This window comes from Agelaius tricolor, unplaced genomic scaffold, assembly GCF_023055355.1.
Source record: "Agelaius tricolor isolate 1412-34295 unplaced genomic scaffold, bAgeTri1.0.p SCAF_157, whole genome shotgun sequence".
NCBI lineage: Eukaryota > Metazoa > Chordata > Aves > Passeriformes > Icteridae > Agelaius > Agelaius tricolor.
The window spans coordinates 75088-97618 of NW_027269417.1; the positions used below are offsets into that span (position 1 = coordinate 75088).

Sequence of the window (22531 nt, forward strand, 5' to 3'; positions counted from 1 at the left end):
ACTATTCCCATATATCCCCTATATCCCACTTATCCCATAATCCCATTTATGCCATATTCCCATATATCTCTTATATCCCATTTATCCCATATATCCCATACACCTGGTATTCCCATTTATCCCATGTATCCCATATATCCCATTTTTCCTATGTATCCCATTTTTCCTATACATCCCATATATCCCATTTATACCATATTCCCATATATCCAATTTATCCCCTATATCGCACTTACCCCATAATCCCATTAATGCCATATTCCCATTATTCTCATTTATCCCATCTATCCCATATATCTCATATTCCCATTTCCCCCCATATATCCCATATATCCCATACACCTGGTATTCCCATGTATCCCATATATCCCATTTATCCCATATATCCCATTTTCCCCACATATGTATCCCATTATCCCATATATCCCATTTATCCCACTATTCCCATATAGCTCATTTATCCCATATATCCCACTATTCCCATATATCCAATTTATCCCCTATATCCCACTTATCCCATGATCCCATTTATGCCATATTCCCATTATTCTCATTTATCCCATGCATCCCATATATCCCATACACCTGGTATTCCCATATATCCCATATGTCCCATTTATCCCATTTATAACTTATAGCCCATTTTCCCTATATATCCAAATATTCCCATATATCTAATTTTTCCCATTATTCCCATATAGCCCAGTTATCCCATATATCCCATTTTTCCCATATATGTATCCCATTATCCCATATATCCCATATATCCCACTATTCCCATACACCCCATTTATCCCATATATCCCCTATATCCCACTTATTCCATTATCCCATTAATGCCATATTCCCATTATTCTCATTTATCCCATGTATCCCATATATCCCATACACCTGGTATTCCCATATATCCCATTTATCCCATGTATCCCATTTATACCTTATAACCCATTTTCCCCATATATCCGACTATTCCTATATCTAATTTTTCCCATATATCCCATATAGCCCATTTTCCCTATGTATCCCATTTATCCCATATATGTATCCCATTATCCCATATATCCCATTTATCCCACTATTCCCATATAGCTCATTTATCCCATATATCCCATTTATACCATATTCCCATATATCCAATTTATCCCCTATATCCCACTTATCCCATAATCCCATTAATGCCATATTCCCATTATTCTCATTTATCCCATATATCCCATTTATACCATATTCCCATTTTTCCCATTTATTCCTTATATCCCATTTATCCCACATTCCCATTTTCCCATTTATTCCTTATATCCCATTTATCCCACATTCCCATTTTTCCCATTTATCCCTTATATCCCATTTATCCCACATTCCCATTTATCCCATATATTCCAATTATCCCATATTCCCATATATCTCATATTCCCATTTCCCCCCATATATCCCATTTCCCCATATATCCCATTTATCCCACTATCCCATATATCCCATTTATCCCATGTATTCCATTATTCCATATATCCAATTTTTCCAGTATATCCCATTTATCCCATATATCCATTATCCCATATATCCCATATTCCCTATGTATCCCATTTATCCCATGTATCCCATTTATACCTTATAACCCATTTTCCCCATATATCTAACTATTCCCATAGATCTAATTTTTCCCACTATTCCCATATATCCCATTTATCCCATATATCCCATTTTCCCCATATATCCCACTATTCCCATATATCCCCTATACCCCACTTATCCCATAATGCCATTTATGCCATATTCCCATTATTCTCATTTATCCCATCTATTCCATTTATCCCATATTCCCATATATCCCATATTCCCATTTATCCCTTATATCCCATTTATCCCATATTCCCATTTATTCCATATATCCCAATTATCCCATTATCCCATATATCTCATATTCCCATATATCCCATATATCCCATATATACCACTTATCCCATATTCCCATTTATCCCATATATCCCATATATCCCATATTCCCGTATATCCCATATTCCCATTATTCCCATATTCCCATTTATCCCATTATCCCATATATCCCATTTATTCCATTTATCCCATATATCCCACTTATCCCATATTCCCATTATTCCCATATTCCCATTTATCCCATTATCCCATATATCCCACTTATCCCATATATCCCACTTATCCCATATTCCCATTTATCCCACATATCCCATATATCCCATACTGCATTTTCCCACTATTCCCACATATCCCATTTTTCCCTATATCCAGCAATTCCCATATCCCATTTCTCCCATTTCTCCCATATTCCCATATCTCCCCGTCCCCGCCGTGCAGCTGCCGCCCCATTGCCCCACTGGGATTTGGGGTCAGAATTCCCAATTAATCCCAAACCCATCCCCACACCTGCCCCCGGCCCCGGGACACGGCAAAACCCCAAAAAAACCCCGGGAAAAAACCTCGGGAAAACGGGAACGGAACCACCCCAAACCCCGCGGGAATTTTGGGATTGGGATCGCAGCTGAGCCCTGAGCCCACCCCAAATCCCGGGGGAATTTCGGGATTGGGATCGCAGCTGAGCCCCGAGCCCACCCCAAATCCAGGGGGAATTTTGGGATTGGGATCGCAGCTGAGCCGGACATGGATGAGGAGCAGGGAATAAAGGAACGGGGCGGGAGCAGCTGGCAAAAAACCCCAAAGGGATTTTTGGGATGGCTGCCGGGACAGGGAGGCAATTAAAGGATTTATGGGATTTGATTGGGATTTTATGGGATTTCCCCACGGGGTTGTTATGGGAACGGCGGAGCCGCGGATCCCGAGGGGTTTTGGGATGGGCCCGCTCGGCAGCTGATCCCAAAAAAGGGATTTGGGATATGAGAGGGGGGACAGGAGGATTTGGGGTCAGGGAAATGCAGGATTTGGGGTCAGAAATGCAGGATTTGGGGTCAGAAATGCAGGATTTGGGGTCAGGGAAATGCAGGATTTGGGGTCAGGGAAATGCAGGATTTGGGGTCAGAAATGCAGGATTTGGGGGCAGAAATGCAGGATTTGGGGTCAGAAATGCAGGATTTGGGGTCAGGGAAATGCAGGATTTGGGGTCAGGGAAATGCAGGATTTGGGGTCCGAAATGCAGGATTTGGGGTCAGAAATGCAGGATTTGGGGTCAGAAATGCAGGATTTGGGGTCAGGGAAATGCAGGATTTGGGGTCAGAAATGCAGGATTTGGGGTCAGGGAAATGCAGGATTTGGGGTCAGAAATGCAGGATTTGGGGTCAGGGAAATGCAGGATTTGGGGTGAGGGAAATGCAGGATTTGGGGTCAGGGAAATGCAGGATTTGGGGTCAGGGAAATGCAGGATTTGGGGTCAGAAATGCAGGATTTGGGGTCAGAAATGCAGGATTTGGGGTCAGGGAAATGCAGGATTTGGGGTGAGGGAAATGCAGGATTTGGGGTCAGGGAAATGCAGGATTTGGGGTCAGGGAAATGCAGGATTTGGGGTCAGAAATGCAGGATTTGGGGTCAGCACAGGGAAACGCAGGATTTGGGGTCAGAAATGCAGGATTTGGGGTCAGAAATGCAGGATTTGGGGTCAGGGAAATGAAGGATTTGGGGTCAGGGAAATGAAGGATTTGGGGTCAGAAATGCAGGATTTGGGGTCAGAAATGCAGAATTTGGGGTCAGGGAAATGCAGGATTTGGGGTCAGGGAAATGCAGGATTTGGGGTCAGAAATGCAGGATTTGGGGTCAGAAATGCAGGATTTGGGGTCAGGGAAATGCAGGATTTGGGGTCCGAAATGCAGGATTTGGGGTCAGAAATGCAGGATTTGGGGTCAGGGAAATGCAGGATTTGGGGTCAGAAATGCAGGATTTGGGGTCAGGGAAATGCAGGATTTGGGGTCAGAAATGCAGGATTTGGGGTCAGAAATGCAGGATTTGGGGTCAGAAATGCAGGATTTGGGGTCTGGGAAATGCAGGATTTGGGGTCAGAAATGCAGGATTTGGGGTCAGAAATGCAGGATTTGGGGTCAGGGAAATGCAGGATTTGGGGTCAGAAATGCAGGATTTGGGGTCAGAAATGCAGGATTTGGGGTCAGGGACAGGGAAAATGCTGGGATTTGGGGTCAGAAATGCAGAATTTGGGGTCAGGGAAATGCAGGATTTGGGGTCAGGGAAATGCAGGATTTGGGGTCAGAAATGCAGGATTTGGGGTCAGGGAAATGCAGGATTTGGGGTCAGAAATGCAGGATTTGGGGTCAGAAATGAAGGATTTGGGGTCAGGGAAATGCAGGATTTGGGGTCAGGGAAATGCAGGATTTGGGGTCAGAAATGAAGGATTTGGGGTCTGGGAAATGCAGGATTTGGGGTCAGGGAAATGCAGGATTTGGGGTCAGAAATGAAGGATTTGGGGTCAGAAATGCAGGATTTGGGGTCAGGGAAATGCAGGATTTGGGGGCAGGGAAATGCAGGATTTGGGGTCAGAAATGCAGGATTTGGGGTCAGGGAAATGCAGGATTTGGGGTCAGAAATGCAGGATTTGGGGTGAGGGAAATGCAGGATTTGGGGTCAGGGAAATGCAGGATTTGGGGTCAGGGAAATGCAGGATTTGGGGTCAGAAATGCAGGATTTGGGGTCAGAAATGCAGGATTTGGGGTCAGGGAAATGCAGGATTTGGGGTCAGAAATGCAGGATTTGGGGTCAGAAATGCAGGATTTGGGGTCATTAATCCCAGGTTTCATTCCCCATTCTCAGCCCTTATTCCTTTGATTTATTCCCATTTTTTATTCCCAGATTCCTGTGTTTATTCCCAGAATTCATTCCCAGATTTTTGGCATTTATTCCCACATTTTCTGGCATTTATTCCCAGATTTCGTTCCCTCTTTCCCATTTTTATTCCCAATTCTTATTCCCAGATTTCCTTTCCAGGCTTCATTCCCAATTCCCTGGGAGTTATTCCTGGATTCCATTCCCACATTTCCAGGTTTTATTCCTGAATTCCATTCCCACATTCCCAGGGTTTATTCCCAGATTCCATTCCCACATTCCCAGGGTTTATTCCTCAATTCCATTCCCACATTCCCAGGGTTTATTCCCAGATTCCATTCCCACATTCCCAGGTTTTATTCCTGAATTCCATTCCCACATTCCCAGGGTTTATTCCCTGATTCCATTCCCAATTCCCAGAATCCATTCCTAATTCTAGGAATCCATTCCCCCATTCCCAGATTCCATTCCCAGATTCCTGGCTGTTTACTCCCACATTCCCAGACTTATTCCTGGATTTATTCCCAATTTAATTCCCAATTTCCTGGCGGTTTATTCCCAGTTTTTTTGAGGTCATTCCCAGCTTCATTCCCACATTTCTGGGTGTTTACTCCCAGATTTCTGAGCTCATTCCCAGCTCTATTCCCAGTTTTTATTCCCACTTTTCCTCACAGTTTCCTGGCCAGCAGCCGTGAGTTGCCATTGCTGCCATTGCCACATACCCAGATTTATTCCTGGATTTATTCCCAGATTTATTCCCAATTTCCTGGGTGTTTATTCCCAGATTTCTGAGCTCATTCCCAGATGTTATTCCCAGTTTTTATTCCCACTATTTTTCCTCACAGTTTCCTGGCCAGCAGCCGTGAGTGCAGCCTGTCCTGCTGGCCGCCATTGCCACATTCCCATTGCCATTCCAACATTTATTCCGGGATTTACTCCTGGATTTATTCCCAGATTTATTCCCACATTTCTGGCTGTTTATTCCCAGATTTATTCCCAATTCCCAGATTTATTCCCACTATTTTTGCTCACTGTTTCATGGCCAGCAGCCGTGAGTGCAGCCTGTCCTGCCGGCCAACATTGCCACATTCCCGTGGCTATTCCCAGAATTATTTCTGGATTTTTTCCCAGATTTATTCCCAGATTTCTGGCTGTTTATTCCCAGATTTCTGAGCTCATTCCCAGTTTTTATTCCCACTATTTTTCCTCACAGTTTCCTGGCCAGCAGCCGTGAGTGCAGCCTGTCCTGCCGGCTGCCATTGCCACATTCCCATTGCCATACCCACATTTATTCCTGGATTTATTCCCAGCTTTATTCCCACATTTATTCCTGGATTTATTCCCACATTCCTGGGTGTTTATTCCCAGATTTCTGAGCTCATTCCCAGTTTTTATTCCCAGTTTTTATTCCCACTATTTTTCCTCACAGTTTCATGGCCAGCAGCCGTGAGTGCAGCCTGTCCTGCTGGCCGCCATTGCCACATTCCCATGGCTATTTCTGGGTGTTTATTCCCAGATTTATTCCCAGATTTCCAGGTGTTTATTCCCAGATTTATTCCCAAATCCCTGAGTTATTCCCAGATTCATTTCTGGGTTTATTCCCAGATTTATTCCCAATTCCCAGATGTTATTCCCAGGTTTTATTCCCGATATCCCTCAGCACTGTTTCAGTCCAGCCTGTCCTGCTGGCCGCCATTGCCACATTCCACTGCCACATTCCTGGGGGTTTATTCCCAGATTCCTGGGGTCCTTCCCAGATTTTATTCCCAGATTTTTTTCCCATATTTAGTCCCAATTCCCAGAGATATTCCTGGATTAATTTCTGGGTTTATTCCCAATTTTTATTCCTCACAGTTTCCTGGCCAGCAGCCGTGAGTGCAGCCTGTCCTGCTGGCCGCCATTGCCACATTCCCATTGCCATACCCGGATTTATTCCCAGATTTATTCCTGGATTTTTTCCCAGATTTATTCCCACATTTCTGGCTGTTTATTCCCAGATTTCTTCCCAATTCCCAGTTTTTATTCCCACTTTTCCTCACTGTTTCATGGCCAGCAGCCGTGAGTGCAGCCTGTCCTGCTGGCCGCCATTGCCACATTCCCAGATTTACTCCCAGATTTTATTCCCAGATTTTTTCCCACATTTCTGGGTGTTTATTCCCAGATTTCTGAGCTCATTCCCAGCTTTATTCCCAGTTTTTATTCCCCCTATTTTTCCTCACAGTTTCGTGGCCAGCAGCCGTGAGTGCAGCCTGTCCTGCCGGCTGCCATTGCCACATTCCCATTGCCATTCCCACATTTATTCCTGGATTTATTCCCAGCTTTATTCCCACATTTATTCCTGGATTTATTCCCACATTTCTGGGTGTTTATTCCCAGATTTCTGAGCTCATTCCCAGCTTTATTCCCAGATTTATTCCCCCTATTTTTCCCCACAGTTTCCTGGCCAGCAGCCGTGAGTGCAGCCTGTCCTGCTGGCCGCCATTGCCACATTCCCAGATTTATCCCCAGAATTATTCTGGATTTATTCCTGGATTTATTCCCACATTCCTGGGTGTTTATTCCCAGATTTCTGAGCTCATTCCCAGCTTTATTCCCAGTTTTTATTCCCCCTATTTTTCCTCACAGTTTCCTGGCCAGCAGCTGTGAGTGCAGCCTGTCCTGCTGGCCGCCATTGCCACATTCCCATTGCCATTCCCACATTTATTCCTGGATTTATTCCTGGATTTATTCCCACATTTATTCCTGGATTTATTCCCACATTCCTGGGTGTTTATTCCCAGATTTCTGAGCTCATTCCCAGTTTTTATTCCCAGATTTATTCCCCCTATTTTTCCTCACAGTTTCCTGGCCAGCAGCCGTGAGTGCAGCCTGTCCTGCCGGCCACCATTGCCACATTCCCACATTTATTCCCAGAATTATTCTGGATTTTTTCCCACATTTCTGGGTTTATTCCTAGAGTTTATTCCCAGATTTATTCCCAATTCCCTGATATTATTCCCAGCTTTATTCCCAGTTTTTATTCCCCCTATTTTTGCTCACAGTTTCCTGGCCAGCAGCCGTGAGTGCAGCCTGTCCTGCTGGCCGCCATTGCCACATTCCCATTGCCATTCCCAGCTTTATCCCCACATTTATTCCTGGATTTTTTCCCAGATTTATTCCCACATTTCTGGCTGTTTATTCCCAGATTTCTTCCCAATTCCCAGTTTTTATTCCCAGCTTTCCTCACTGTTTCATGGCCAGCAGCCGTGAGTCCAGGCTGTCCTGCTGGCCAACATTGCCACATTCCCATTGCCATTCCCACATTTATTCCCACATTTATTCCTGGATTTATTCCCACATTTCTGGCTGTTTATTCCCAGATTTCTTCCCTATTCCCAGTTTTTATTCCCAGTTTTCCTCACTGTTTCATGGCCAGCAGCCGTGAGTCCAGGCTGTCCTGTTTGCCCCTCATGGCCTGCATGTCCGCCAGCAGCCGGGCCACGCTGTCCTGCCTCACCCGCACCTCCTCCCCCTTCAGCGACGACACCTGAGGGCAGAAATGGGGAAAAAAACACCAAAAATGGCAATTTACAATGTGGGAAACCTTCAGGAATTTTTTAGAATTTTTCTGAATTTTTTTCTGATTTTTTTCCGATTTTTTTCTGATTTTTCCCTGATTTTTTTTCTGATTTTTAAAGGTTTTTTTCAGCTTTTTTTCTTTATTTCACCTGAATTTTTCCAGGCTAATTGGGAATTTTGGGGAATTTCAAAGGATTTTTTTTGAATTTTCATCACTTTTCAGGGAATTTTGGGGTTTTTTTGGATTTTTTGTGCCCCCGTGGCTGCAGCCGCACCCGCAGCTCCTCCCCCTTCAGCGACGACACCTGAGGGCAAAAATGGGGAAAAACCCAGAAAAAATGGGAATTTAGGATGTGGGAAATGTTTGGGAATTTTTTTGGAATTTTTTCCGATTTTTTTCTGATTTTTTTCTCAATTTTTTCTGATTTTTTCTGAATTTTTACTGCTTTTTTCCCCGATTTTTTTCTGATTTTTAAAGGGTTTTTTCAGCTTTTTTTCTTTATTTTCCCTGAATTTTTCCAGGCTATTTGGGACTTTTGGGGAATTTCAAAGGATTTTTTGGGAATTTTCATCACTTTTCAGGGAATTTTGGGGTTTTTGGGATTTTTTGTGCCCCCGTGGCTGCAGCCGCACCCGCACCTCCTCCCCCTTCAGCGATGACACCTGAGGGCAAAAATGGGGGAAAAAACACCAAAAATGGGAATTTAGGATGTGGGAAGCGTTCAGGAATTTTTTGGAATTTATCTGAATTTTTTTCCGATTTTTTTCTGAATTTTTCCTGATTTTTTTCTGATTTTTTCAGATTTTTTTTGAATTTTTTGTGATTTTTCCCTGATTTTTTTTGGATTTTTAAAGGGTTTTTTCAGCTTTTTTTCTTTATTTTCCCTGAATTTTCCAGGCTATTTGGGAATTTTGGGGAATTTCAAAGGATTTTTTTTGAATTTTCATAATTTTTCAGGGAATTTTGGGGTTTTTTGGGATTTTTTGTGCCCTCATGGCTGCAGCCGCACCCGCAGCTCCTCCCCCTTCAGCGACGACACCTGAGGGCAAAAATGGGGAAAAACCCAGAAAAAATGGGAATTTAGGATGAGGGAAATGTTCAGGAATTTTTTGGAATTTTTCTGAATTTTTTTCCGATTTTTTTCTGAATTTTTTCTGATTTTTTTCTCAATTTTTTTTTTGAATTTTTTCTGATTTTTCCCTGATTTTTTTCGGATTTTTAAAGGTTTTTTTCAGCTTTTTTCTTTATTTCTCCTGATTTTTTCCAGGCTATTTGGGAATTTTGGGGAATTTCAAAGGATTTTTTTTTGAATTTTCATAAGTTTTCAAGGAATTTTGGGTTTTTTTGGGGATTTTTTGTGCCCCCGTGGCTGCAGCCGCACCCGCAGCTCCTCCCCCTTCAGTGACGACACCTGAGGGCAAAAATGGGGAAAAAACCACCAAAAATGGGAATTTACAATGTGGGAAATGTTTGGGAATTTTTTGGATTTTTTTTGGAATTTTTCCCGGTTTTTTCTGATTTTTTTCTGATTTTTTCCTCAATTTTTTGTGATTTTTTTCCGATTTTTTCTGAAGTTTTTCTGAATTTTTTCGGATTTTTAAAGGGTTTTTTCTTTATTTTCCCTGAATATTTCCTGGGAATTTTGGGGAATTTCAAAGGAATTTTTTGGGAATTTTTACAGCTTTTCAGGGAATTTTGTGTTTGGTGGTTTGTTTTTTTTTTTTGGGAATTTTTGATTTTTTAATGAATTTTTTTAGAATTTTGTTGTATTTTTTTCAGGAATTTTTCAAATATTTTAATGGTTTTTGAGTTTTTTTGTTTGGTTTTTGGTTTTCAATTTTTGCTGCATTTTTTTAGACTTTTGAGGGATTTGTCTGGAATTTTTCAAGAATTTTTTTGGGATTTTTAAAGAATTTATCTGAATTTTTATCCGATTTTTTTCCTGATTTTTCCTGAGTTTTTTTCTGATTTTTTAAAATTTTTTCTGATTTTTTTTCTCAATTTTTCCTGATTTTTTTCTGATTTTTTCTGAATTTTTTTGTGATTTTTTCCCTGATTTTTTTCAGAATTTTTTCTTTATTTCTCCTGAATTTTTCCAGGGTATTTGGGAATTTTGGGGAACTTCAAAGGATTTTTTTGGGAATTTTTCCAGCTTTTCAGGGAATTTTGGGGTATTTTGGGATTTTTTTGGGATTTTTTTAAATTTTAATGGATTTTTCTGGAATTTTTTTGGATTTTTAAAAGATTTTTTAAAATTTTTTTTTGCATTTTTTTTTATTTTTAAGGAATTTTTTTATTTTTGTAGATTTTATTTTGATTTTTTTAGAATTTTTTCCTATATTTTAGGGATTTTTTAAAAACACCTTTTTAATTTTGGGGGATATTTTTAAGATTTTTTTTGGATTTTTGGTGGATTTTGTCATAATTTTGGAGGAATTTTTAATTTTTTTTTTGATTTTTAGTGATTTTTTTGGGGATTTTAAAAGAATTTTTGGAGAAATTTTTGGGGGGATTTTTTGGCTTTTTTAGATTTTTAAAAATTTTTTTAGAATTTTCAGGAGGGATTTTTTGGGGATTTTTTCCAGAATTTTTGGGAATTATTTTAACCATTTTTAAACAATTTTTTTGGGATTTTTTCAAAATTTTTTTTTAATTTTTTTGAATTTTTTTGGGATTTCTTCCCCAAATTTTTCCTCAATTTTTTCCTGATTTTTTCCAATTCTTTTACTTTATTTTCCCAGAGTATTTTGGGACTTTAAAACATTTAAAAGAATTTTTAGGGAATTTTTGATGGATTTTATCACAATTTTGGGGGATTTTTAAAAAACTTTTTTGGATTTTAAGAGATTTTTTTGGGGATTTTAAAAGAATTTTTTGGAGAAATTTTTGGGGATTTCTTTACATTTTGAGGGGATTTCTTGGGGGATTTTTTAAATTTTTTTCAGATTTTTTTAAAGTTTTTTAGAATTTTTGGGAGAGATTTTTTTCAGAATTTTTGGGGTTTTTTTTCCCATTTTTAAATAAATTTCTGGGGATTTTTTCAATATTTTTAAAGAATTTTTTTGAATTTTTTTGGGATTTCTTCCCCAAATTTTTCCTCATTTTTTTCCTGATTTTTTCCAATTTTTTTTTCTTTATTTCTTCTGAATTTTCCCAGAGTATTTGGGATTTTTGGGAATTTAAAAGAATTTTTGGGGAATTTTTGGTGGATTTTATCACAATTTTGGGAGATTTTTTAAAAACTTTTTTGGATTTTAAGAGATTTTTTGGGGGATTTTAAAAGAATTTTTTGGAGAAATTTTTGGGGATTTCTTTACATTTTGAGGGGATTTTTGGGGGGATTTTTAAAAATTTTTTTCAGATTTTTTCAAAGATTTTCAGAATTTTTGGGAGAGATTTTTTGGGATTTTTTTCAGAATTTTTGGGGATTTTTTTTCCCAATTTTAAGCAAATTTCTGGGGATTTTTTCAATATTTTTACAGAATTTTTAAAAAATTTTTGGGATTTCTTTGCAAATATTTCCTCGATTTTTTCCAGATTTTTTGTAATTTTTTTTCTTTATTTCTTCTGAATTTTCCCAGAGTATTTGGGATTTTTGGGAATTTAAAAGAATTTTTAATGAATTTTTGGTGGATTTTATCACAATTTTGGGGGATTTTTAAAAAACTTTTTTGGATTTTAAGAGATTTTTTTGGGGATTTTAAAAGAATTTTTTGGAGAAATTTTGGGGATTTCTTTACATTTTGAGGGGATTTTTAAAAATTTTTTTCAGATTTTTAAAAGTTTTTTAGAATTTTTGGGAGAGATTTTTTCAGAATTTTTGGGGTTTTTTTTCCCATTTTTAAATAAATTTTTGGGGATTTTTTCAATATTTTTACAGAATTTTTTTGAATTTTTTTGGGATTTCTTCCCCAAATTTTTCCTCAATTTTTTTCTTTATTTCTTCTGAATTTTCCCAGAGTATTTGGGATTTTTGGGAATTTAAAAGAATTTTTAGGGAATTTTTGGTGGATTTTATCACAATTTTGGGGGATTTTTTAAAAACTTTTTTGGATTTTAAGAGATTTTTTTGGGGATTTTAAAAGAATTTTCTGGAGAAATTTTTGGGGATTTCTTGGGGGATTTTTTAAAATTTTTTTCAGATTTTTTAAAAGATTTTTAGAATTTTCGGGAGAGATTTTTTGGGATTTTTTTCAGAATTTTTGGGGATTTTTTTTCCCAATTTTAAACAAATTTTTGGGGATTTTTTCAATATTTTTACAGAATTTTTTTTGAATTTTTTTGGGATTTCTTCCCCAAATTTTTCCTCAATTTTTTCCGATTTTTTTTTTCTTTATTTCTTCTGAATTTTCCCAGAGTATTTGGGACTTTTTGGGAATTTTAAAGAATTTTTAGGGAATTTTTGGTGGATTCTATCACAATTCTGGGAGATTTTTTAAAAACTTTTTTGGATTTTAAGAGATTTTTTTGGGGATTTTAAAAGAATTTTTTGGAGAAATTTTTGGGGATTTCTTTACATTTTGAGGGGATTTTTTGGGGGATTTTTAAATTTTTTTTTCAGATTTTTTAAAAGTTTTTTAGAATTTTTGGGAGAGATTTTTTTCAGAATTTTTGGGGATTTTTTTCCAATTTTTAAATAAATTTCTGGGGATTTTTTCAATATTTTTACAGAATTTTTTTGAATTTTTTTGGGATTTCTTCCCCAAATTTTTCCTCATTTTTTTCCAGATTTTTTCCAATTTTTTTTTCTTTATTTCTTCTGAATTTTCCCAGAGTATTTGGGATTTTTGGGAATTTAAAAGAATTTTTAGGGAATTTTTGGTGGATTTTATCACAATTTTGGGGGATTTTTTAAAAACTTTTTTGGATTTTAAGAGATTTTTTTGGGGATTTTAAAAGAATTTTTGGAGAAATTTTGGGGGTTTCTTTACATTTTGAGGGGATTTTTTGGGGGATTTTTTAAAATTTTTTTCAGATTTTTAAAAGATTTTCAGAATTTTTGGGAGAGATTTTTTGGGATTTTTTTCAGAATTTTTGGGGAATTATTTTTCCAATTTTTAAACAAATTTTTGGGGATTTTTTCAATATTTTTGTAGAATTTTTTTTTTTTTTTTGGGATTTCTTCCCCAAATTTTTCCTCAATTTTTCCCAAATTTTTTCTTTATTTTTCCAGAATTTTCCCAGAGTATTTGGGATTTTTGGGAATTTAAAAGAATTTTTAGGGAATTTTTGATGGATTTTATCACAATTTTGGGGGATTTTTAAAAAACTTTTTTGGATTTTAAGAGATTTTTTTGGGGATTTTAAAAGAATTTTCTGGAGAAATTTTTGGGGATTTCTTTACATTTTGAGGGGATTTTTGGGGGATTTTTAAAAATTTTTTTCAGATTTTTTAAAGTTTTTTAGAATTTTTGGGAGAGATTTTTTTCAGAATTTTTGGGGTTTTTTTTCCCATTTTTAAATAAATTTCTGGGGATTTTTTCAATATTTTTACAGAATTTTTTTGAATTTTTTTGGGATTTCTTCCCCAAATTTTTCCTCGATTTTTTCCAATTTTTTTTTCTTTATTTCTTCTGAATTTTCCCAGAGTATTTGGGATTTTTGGGAATTTAAAACATTTTAAAGAATTTAAAATAATTTTTGGAGAAATTTTTGGGGATTTCTTTACATTTTGAGGGGATTTTTTGGGGGATTTTTTAAAATTTTTTCAGATTTTTTTAAAGTTTTTTAGAATTTTTGGGAGAGATTTTTTTCAGAATTTTTGGGGTTTTTTTTCCCATTTTTAAATAAATTTCTGGGGATTTTTTCAATATTTTTGTAGAATTTTTTTGAATTTTTTTGGGATTTCTTCCCCAAATTTTTCCTCATTTTTTTCCTCATTTTTTCCAATTTTTTTCTTTATTTCTTCTGAATTTTCCCAGAGCATTTGGGATTTTTGGGAATTTAAAAGAATTTTTAGGGAATTTTTGGTGGATTTTATCACAATTTTGGGGGATTTTTTAAAAACTTTTTTGGATTTTAAGAGATTTTTTTGGGGATTTTAAAAGAATTTTTTGGAGAAATTTTGGGGATTTCTTTACATTTTGAGGGGATTTCTTGGGGGATTTTTAAAAATTTTTTTCAGATTTTTTTAAAGTTTTTTAGAATTTTTGGGAGAGATTTTTTTCAGAATTTTTGGGTTTTTTTTTCCCATTTTTAAATAAATTTCTGGGGATTTTTTCAATATTTTTAAAGAATTTTTTTGAATTTTTTTGGGATTTCTTCCCCAAATTTTTCCTCATTTTTTTCCTGATTTTTTCCAATTTTTTTTTCTTTATTTCTTCTGAATTTTCCCAGAGTATTTGGGATTTTTGGGAATTTAAAAGAATTTTTAGGGAATTTTTGGTGGATTTTATCACAATTTTGGGAGATTTTTTAAAAACTTTTTTGGATTTTAAGAGATTTTTTGGGGGATTTTAAAAGAATTTTTTGGAGAAATTTTTGGGGATTTCTTTACATTTTGAGGGGATTTTTGGGGGGATTTTTAAAAATTTTTTTCAGATTTTTTCAAAGATTTTCAGAATTTTTGGGAGAGATTTTTTGGGATTTTTTTCAGAATTTTTGGGGATTTTTTTTCCCAATTTTAAGCAAATTTCTGGGGATTTTTTCAATATTTTTACAGAATTTTTAAAAAATTTTTGGGATTTCTTTGCAAATATTTCCTCATTTTTTTCCAGATTTTTTGTAATTTTTTTTCTTTATTTCTTCTGAATTTTCCCAGAGTATTTGGGATTTTTGGGAATTTAAAAGAATTTTTAGGGAATTTTTGGTGGATTTTATCACAATTTTGGGGGATTTTTAAAAAACTTTTTTGGATTTTAAGAGATTTTTTTGGGGATTTTAAAAGAATTTTCTGGAGAAATTTTTGGGGATTTCTTTACATTTTGAGCGGATTTTTGGGGGATTTTTAAAAATTTTTTTCAGATTTTTTAAAAGATTTTTAGAATTTTCAGGAGAGATTTTTTGGGATTTTTTTCAGAATTTTTGGGGATTTTTTTCTCAATTTTAAACAAATTTTTGGGGATTTTTTAAAATATTTTTACAGAATTTTTTTTGAATTTTTTTGGGATTTCTTCCCCAAATTTTTCCTCCATTTTTTCCGATTTTTTTTTCTTTATTTCTTCTGAATTTTCCCAGAGTATTTGGGATTTTTGGGAATTTAAAAGAATTTTTAGGGAATTTTTGGTGGATTTTATCACAATTTTGGGGGATTTTTAAAAATTTTTTTTGGATTTTAAGAGATTTTTTTGGGGATTTTAAAAGAATTTTTGGAGAAATTTTTGGGGATTTCTTTACATTTTGAGGGGATTTTTGGGGGATTTTTAAAAATTTTTTTCAGATTTTTTTAAAGTTTTTTAGAATTTTTGGGAGAGATTTTTTCAGAATTTTTGGGGTTTTTTTTTCCAATTTTTAAATAAATTTCTGGGGATTTTTTCAATATTTTTACAGAATTTTTTTGAATTTTTTTGGGATTTCTTCCCCAAATTTTTCCTCGATTTTTTCCAATTTTTTTTTCTTTATTTCTTCTGAATTTTCCCAGAGTATTTGGGACTTTTTGGGAATTTAAAACATTTTAAAGAATTTAAAAGAATTTTTGGAGAAATTTTTGGGGATTTCTTTACATTTTGAGCGGATTTTTGGGGGGATTTTTTAAAATTTTTTTCAGATTTTTTAAAAGATTTTTAGAATTTTTGGGAGAGATTTTTTTCAGAATTTTGGGGTTTTTTTTCCAATTTTTAAATAAATTTTTGGGGATTTTTTCAATATTTTTACAGAAGTTTTTTGAATTTTTTTGGGATTTCTTCCCCAAATTTTTCCTCATTTTTTTCCTGATTTTTTCCAATTTTTTTTTCTTTATTTGTCCTGAATTTTCCCAGAGTATTTGGGATTTTTGGGAATTTAAAAGAATTTTTAGGGAATTTTTGGTGGATTTTATCACAATTTTGGGGGATTTTTTAAAAACTTTTTTGGATTTTAAGAGATTTTTTTGGGGATTTTAAAAGAATTTTTGGAGAAATTTTGGGGGTTTCTTTACATTTTGAGGGGATTTTTTGGGGGATTTTTTAAAATTTTTTTCAGATTTTTAAAAGATTTTCAGAATTTTTGGGAGAGATTTTTTGGGATTTTTTTCAGAATTTTTGGGGATTTTTTTCCCAATTTTAAACAAATTTTTGGGGATTTTTTCAATATTTTTACAGAATTTTTTTGAATTTTTTTGGGATTTCTTCCTCAAATTTTTCCTCGATTTTTTCCAATTTTTTTTTTCTTTATTTTTCCTGAATTTTCCCAGAGTATTTGGGATTTTTGGGAATTTAAAAGAATTTTTAGGGAATTTTTGGTGGATTCTATCACAATTTTGGGAGATTTTTTAAAAACTTTTTTGGATTTTAAGAGATTTTTTTGGGGATTTTAAAAGAATTTTCTGGAGAAATTTTGGGGGTTTCTTTACATTTTGAGGGGATTTTTTGGGGGATTTTTAAAAATTTTTTTCAGATTTTTTAAAGTTTTTTAGAATTTTTGGGAGAGATTTTTTTCAGAATTTTTGGGGGTTTTTTTCCCATTTTTAAATAAATTTCTGGGGATTTTTTCAATATTTTTGTAGAATTTTTTTGAATTTTTTTGGGATTTCTTCCCCAAATTTTTCCTCAATTTTTTCCGATTTTTTTTTTCTTTATTTCTTCTGAATTTTCCCAGAGTATTTGGGACTTTTTGGGAATTTAAAAGAATTTTTAGGGAATTTTTGGTGGATTTTATCACAATTTTGGGGGATTTTTAAAAAACTTTTTTGGATTTTAAGAGATTTTTTTGGGGATTTTAAAAGAATTTTCTGGAGAAATTTTTGGGGATTTCTTTACATTTTGAGCGGATTTTTGGGGGGATTTTTTAAAATTTTTTTCAGATTTTTTAAAAGATTTTTAGAATTTTCAGGAGAGATTTTTTGGGATTTTTTTCAGAATTTTTGGGGATTTTTTTCTCAATTTTAAACAAATTTTTGGGGATTTTTTAAAATATTTTTACAGAATTTTTTTTGAATTTTTTTGGGATTTCTTCCCCAAATTTTTCCTCCATTTTTTCCGATTTTTTTTTCTTTATTTCTTCTGAATTTTCCCAGAGTATTTGGGACTTTTTGGGAATTTTAAAGAATTTTTAGGGAATTTTTGGTGGATTTTATCACAATTTTGGGAGATTTTTTAAAAACTTTTTTGGATTTTAAGAGATTTTTTGGGGGATTTTAAAAGAATTTTTTGGAGAAATTTTTGGGGATTTCTTTACATTTTGAGGGGATTTTTGGGGGGATTTTTAAAAATTTTTTTCAGATTTTTTCAAAGATTTTCAGAATTTTTGGGAGAGATTTTTTGGGATTTTTTTCAGAATTTTTGGGGATTTTTTTTCCCAATTTTAAGCAAATTTCTGGGGATTTTTTCAATATTTTTACAGAATTTTTAAAAAATTTTTGGGATTTCTTTGCAAATATTTCCTCGATTTTTTCCAGATTTTTTGTAATTTTTTTTCTTTATTTCTTCTGAATTTTCCCAGAGTATTTGGGATTTTTGGGAATTTAAAAGAATTTTAATGAATTTTTGGTGGATTTTATCACAATTTTGGGGGATTTTTAAAAATTTTTTTTGGATTTTAAGAGATTTTTTTGGGGATTTTAAAAGAATTTTTGGAGAAATTTTTGGGGATTTCTTTACATTTTGAGGGGATTTTTGGGGGATTTTTAAAAATTTTTTTCAGATTTTTTTAAAGTTTTTTAGAATTTTTGGGAGAGATTTTTTCAGAATTTTTGGGGTTTTTTTTCCAATTTTTAAATAAATTTTTGGGGATTTTTTCAATATTTTGACAGAAGTTTTTTGAATTTTTTTGGGATTTCTTCCCCAAATTTTTCCTCATTTTTTTCCTGATTTTTTCCAATTTTTTTTTCTTTATTTGTCCTGAATTTTCCCAGAGTATTTGGGATTTTTGGGAATTTAAAAGAATTTTTAGGGAATTTTTGGTGGATTTTATCACAATTTTGGGGGATTTTTTAAAAACTTTTTTGGATTTTAAGAGATTTTTTTGGGGATTTTAAAAGAATTTTTGGAGAAATTTTGGGGGTTTCTTTACATTTTGAGGGGATTTTTTGGGGGATTTTTAAAAATTTTTTTCAGATTTTTAAAAGATTTTCAGAATTTTTGGGAGAGATTTTTTCAGAATTTTTGGGGTTTTTTTTCCAATTTTTAAATAAATTTCTGGGGATTTTTTCAATATTTTTAAAGAATTTTTTTGAATTTTTTTGGGATTTCTTCCCCAAATTTTTCCTCATTTTTTTCCTGATTTTTTCCAATTTTTTTTCTTTATTTCTTCTGAATTTTCCCAGAGTATTTGGGATTTTTGGGAATTTAAAAGAATTTTTAGGGAATTTTTGGTGGATTTTATCACAATTTTGGGGGATTTTTTAAAAACTTTTTTGGATTTTAAGAGATTTTTTTGGGGATTTTAAAAGAATTTTCTGGAGAAATTTTTGGGGATTTCTTGGGGGATTTTTTAAAATTTTTTTCAGATTTTTTAAAAGATTTTTAGAATTTTCGGGAGAGATTTTTTGGGATTTTTTTCAGAATTTTTGGGGATTTTTTTTCCCAATTTTAAACAAATTTCTGGGGATTTTTTCAATATTTTTACAGAATTTTTTTTGAATTTTTTTGGGATTTCTTCCCCAAATTTTTCCTCAATTTTTTCCGATTTTTTTTTCTTTATTTCTTCTGAATTTTCCCAGAGTATTTGGGACTTTTTGGGAATTTTAAAGAATTTTTAGGGAATTTTTGGTGGATTCTATCACAATTTTGGGGGATTTTTAAAAAACTTTTTTGGATTTTAAGAGATTTTTTTGGGGATTTTAAAAGAATTTTCTGGAGAAATTTTTGGGGATTTCTTTACATTTTGAGGGGATTTTTTGGGGGATTTTTTAAATTTTTTTTCAGATTTTTAAAAGATTTTTAGAATTTTTGGGAGAGATTTTTTGGGGTTTTTTTTCAGAATTTTTGGGGAATTATTTTTCCAATTTTTAAACAAATTTTTGGGGATTTTTTCAATATTTTTGTAGAATTTTTTTGATTTTTTTTGGGATTTCTTCCCCAAATTTTTCCTCAATTTTTCCCAAATTTTTTCTTTATTTTTCCAGAATTTTCCCAGAGTATTTGGGATTTTTGGGAATTTAAAAGAATTTTTGGGGAATTTTTGGTGGATTTTATCACAATTTTGGGGGATTTTTAAAAAATTTTTTTGGATTTTAAGAGATTGTTTTGGGGATTTTAAAAGAATTTTTTGGAGAAATTTTTGGGGATTTCTTTACATTTTGAGGGGATTTTTGGGGGATTTTTAAAAATTTTTTCAGATTTTTTAAAAGATTTTCAGAATTTTTGGGAGAGATTTTTTGGGATTTTTTTTCAGAATTTTTGGGGATTTTTTCCCCAATTTTAAGCAAATTTCTGGGGATTTTTTCAATATTTTTACAGAATTTTTAAAAAATTTTTGGGATTTCTTTGCAAATATTTCCTCGATTTTTTCCAGATTTTTTGTAATTTTTTTTCTTTATTTCTTCTGAATTTTCCCAGAGTATTTGGGATTTTTGGGAATTTTAAAGAATTTTTAATGAATTTTTGGTGGATTCTATCACAATTTTGGGGGATTTTTTAAAAACTTTTTGGATTTTAAGAGATTTTTTTGGGGATTTTAAAAGAATTTTCTGGAGAAATTTTTGGGGATTTCTTTACATTTTGAGGGGATTTTTTGGGGGATTTTTAAAAATTTTTTTCAGATTTTTTAAAGTTTTTTAGAATTTTTGGGAGAGATTTTTTTCAGAATTTTTGGGGTTTTTTTTCCCATTTTTAAATAAATTTCTGGGGATTTTTTCAATATTTTTGTAGAATTTTTTTGAATTTTTTTGGGATTTCTTCCCCAAATTTTTCCTCAATTTTTTCTTCTTTATTTCTTCTGAATTTTCCCAGAGTATTTGGGATTTTTGGGAATTTAAAAGAATTTTTAATGAATTTTTGGTGGATTCTATCACAATTTTGGGGGATTTTTAAAAAACTTTTTTGGATTTTAAGAGATTTTTTTGGGGATTTTAAAAGAATTTTTTGGAGAAATTTTTGGGGATTTCTTTACATTTTGAGGGGATTTTTGGGGGATTTTTAAAAATTTTTTTCAGATTTTTTCAAAGATTTTCAGAATTTTTGGGAGAGATTTTTTGGGATTTTTTTCAGAATTTTTGGGGATTTTTTTTCCCAATTTTAAGCAAATTTCTGGGGATTTTTTCAATATTTTTACAGAATTTTTTAAAAATTTTTGGGATTTCTTTGCAAATATTTCCTCGATTTTTCCCAGATTTTTTGTAATTTTTTTTCTTTATTTCTTCTGAATTTTCCCAGAGCATTTGGGATTTTTGGGAATTTAAAAGAATTTTTAATGAATTTTTGGTGGATTCTATCACAATTTTGGGGGATTTTTTAAAAACTTTTTTGGATTTTAAGAGATTTTTTTGGGGATTTTAAAAGAATTTTCTGGAGAAATTTTTGGGGATTTCTTGGGGGATTTTTTAAAATTTTTTTCAGATTTTTTAAAAGATTTTTAGACTTTTTGGGAGAGATTTTTTGGGATTTTTTTCAGAATTTTTGGGGATTTTTTTTCCCAATTTTAAACAAATTTTTGGGGATTTTTTCAATATTTTTACAGAATTTTTTTTGAATTTTTTTGGGATTTCTTCTCCAAATATTTCCTCATTTTTTTCCTGATTTTTTCCAATTTTTTTTCTTTATTTTTCCTGAATTTTCCCAGAGTATTTGGGACTTTTTGGGAATTTAAAATGATTTTAAAGAATTTTTGGGGAATTTTTGGTGAATTTTATCACAATTTTGGGGGATTTTTTTAGAATTTTGTTAATTTTTAGAAAGTTTTTTTGGGATATTTTAAAGACTTTTTTGGGGAATTTTTTGAAATTTTTGGGGGGATTTTTTTGGCATTTTTTCAGATTTTTTTCAGATTTTTTTTCCATTTTTTAGAATTTTGGGGGGGATTTTTTGGGGAATTTTTTTCCAATTTTTACACAAATTTTTGGGGATTTTTTCAATTTTTTTTTGCAGAATTTTTAAATTTTTTTCTTTTTTTTAATTTTTTGGATTTTTTAAAGCTTTTTTTCTATACTTTAAGGATTTTTGGGGGATTCTTTTTAAAATTTCTTTTTAATTTTGGGGGATTTAAAAAATATTTTTGAGGAAATTTTTTTGGGTTTTTTAGAATTTTTAGGGATTTGTCAGGAATTTTTTAAGAATTTTTTGGGGATTTTTAAAGAACTTTTTTGGAGAAGTTTTTGAAAAATTTTAGGGATTTCTTTACATTTTTGGGGGGGTTTTTTTAGAATTCTTTTGGATTTTTTTCAGATTTTTTGGGAATTTTTAGAATTTTTTTGGATTTTTTTTCAGATTTTTTGGAATTTTTAGAATTTTTTTTGATGTTTTTCAGATTTTTTGGGATTTTTTAGAATTTTTTTGGATTTTTTTCAGATTTTTTGGGATTTTTTAGAATTTTTTTGGATTTTTTTCAGATTTTTTTGAGATTTTTTGGGAAATTTTTTGGATTTTTTTTCAGATTTTTTGGGGTTTTTTTAGATTTTTTTTCAGATTTTTTGGGAATTTTTTTGGATTTTTTTCAGATTTTTTTTGGATTTTTTTAGAATTTTTTTTGATTTTTTTCAGATTTTTTGGGGTTTTTTTAGATTTTTTTTTCAGATTTTTTGGGAATATTTTTGGATTTTTTTCAGATTTTTTTTTGGATTTTTTTAGATTTTTTTCCCCAGATTTTTGGGGATTTTTTTTAGATTTTTTTCCAGATTTTTTGGGAATTTTTAAGAATTTTTTTGGATTTTTTTGAGATTTTTTTCAGGATTTTTTGGGGGATTTTTTCTGATATCTTTCAAAATTTAAGGAATTTTTTAGGGATTTTTTTCTAATTTTTAAAGAATCTTTGGGGATATTTTTAGAATTTTTGAGGAATTTTTAATTTTTTCAGAATTATTTGGGATTTCCATGAATTTTCTAAATTTATTGTGCTTTTTTCACGGATTTTATTTGGAATTTCGTGGCATCTCGAAAGATTTTTTTTATTATTTAAGATTTTTGGGGATTTATTTTTTTTTACTTA

At 32.6% G+C, this 22531-nt stretch overlaps 1 protein-coding gene across 1 annotated transcript in view; it reads right to left on the reverse strand.

Moving 5' to 3' along the window:
• HSF1 (heat shock transcription factor 1) overlaps positions 1–22531 on the reverse strand; it is a gene marked incomplete at its 5' end in the record, with an annotated part of 92781 nt that overhangs the window by 50900 nt on the left and 19350 nt on the right. The window contains one exon of the mRNA XM_071420708.1: positions 8157–8281. Within this exon, the coding sequence (XP_071276809.1) occupies positions 8157–8281 (125 nt within the window). The remainder of the gene's footprint in view (positions 1–8156; positions 8282–22531) is intronic.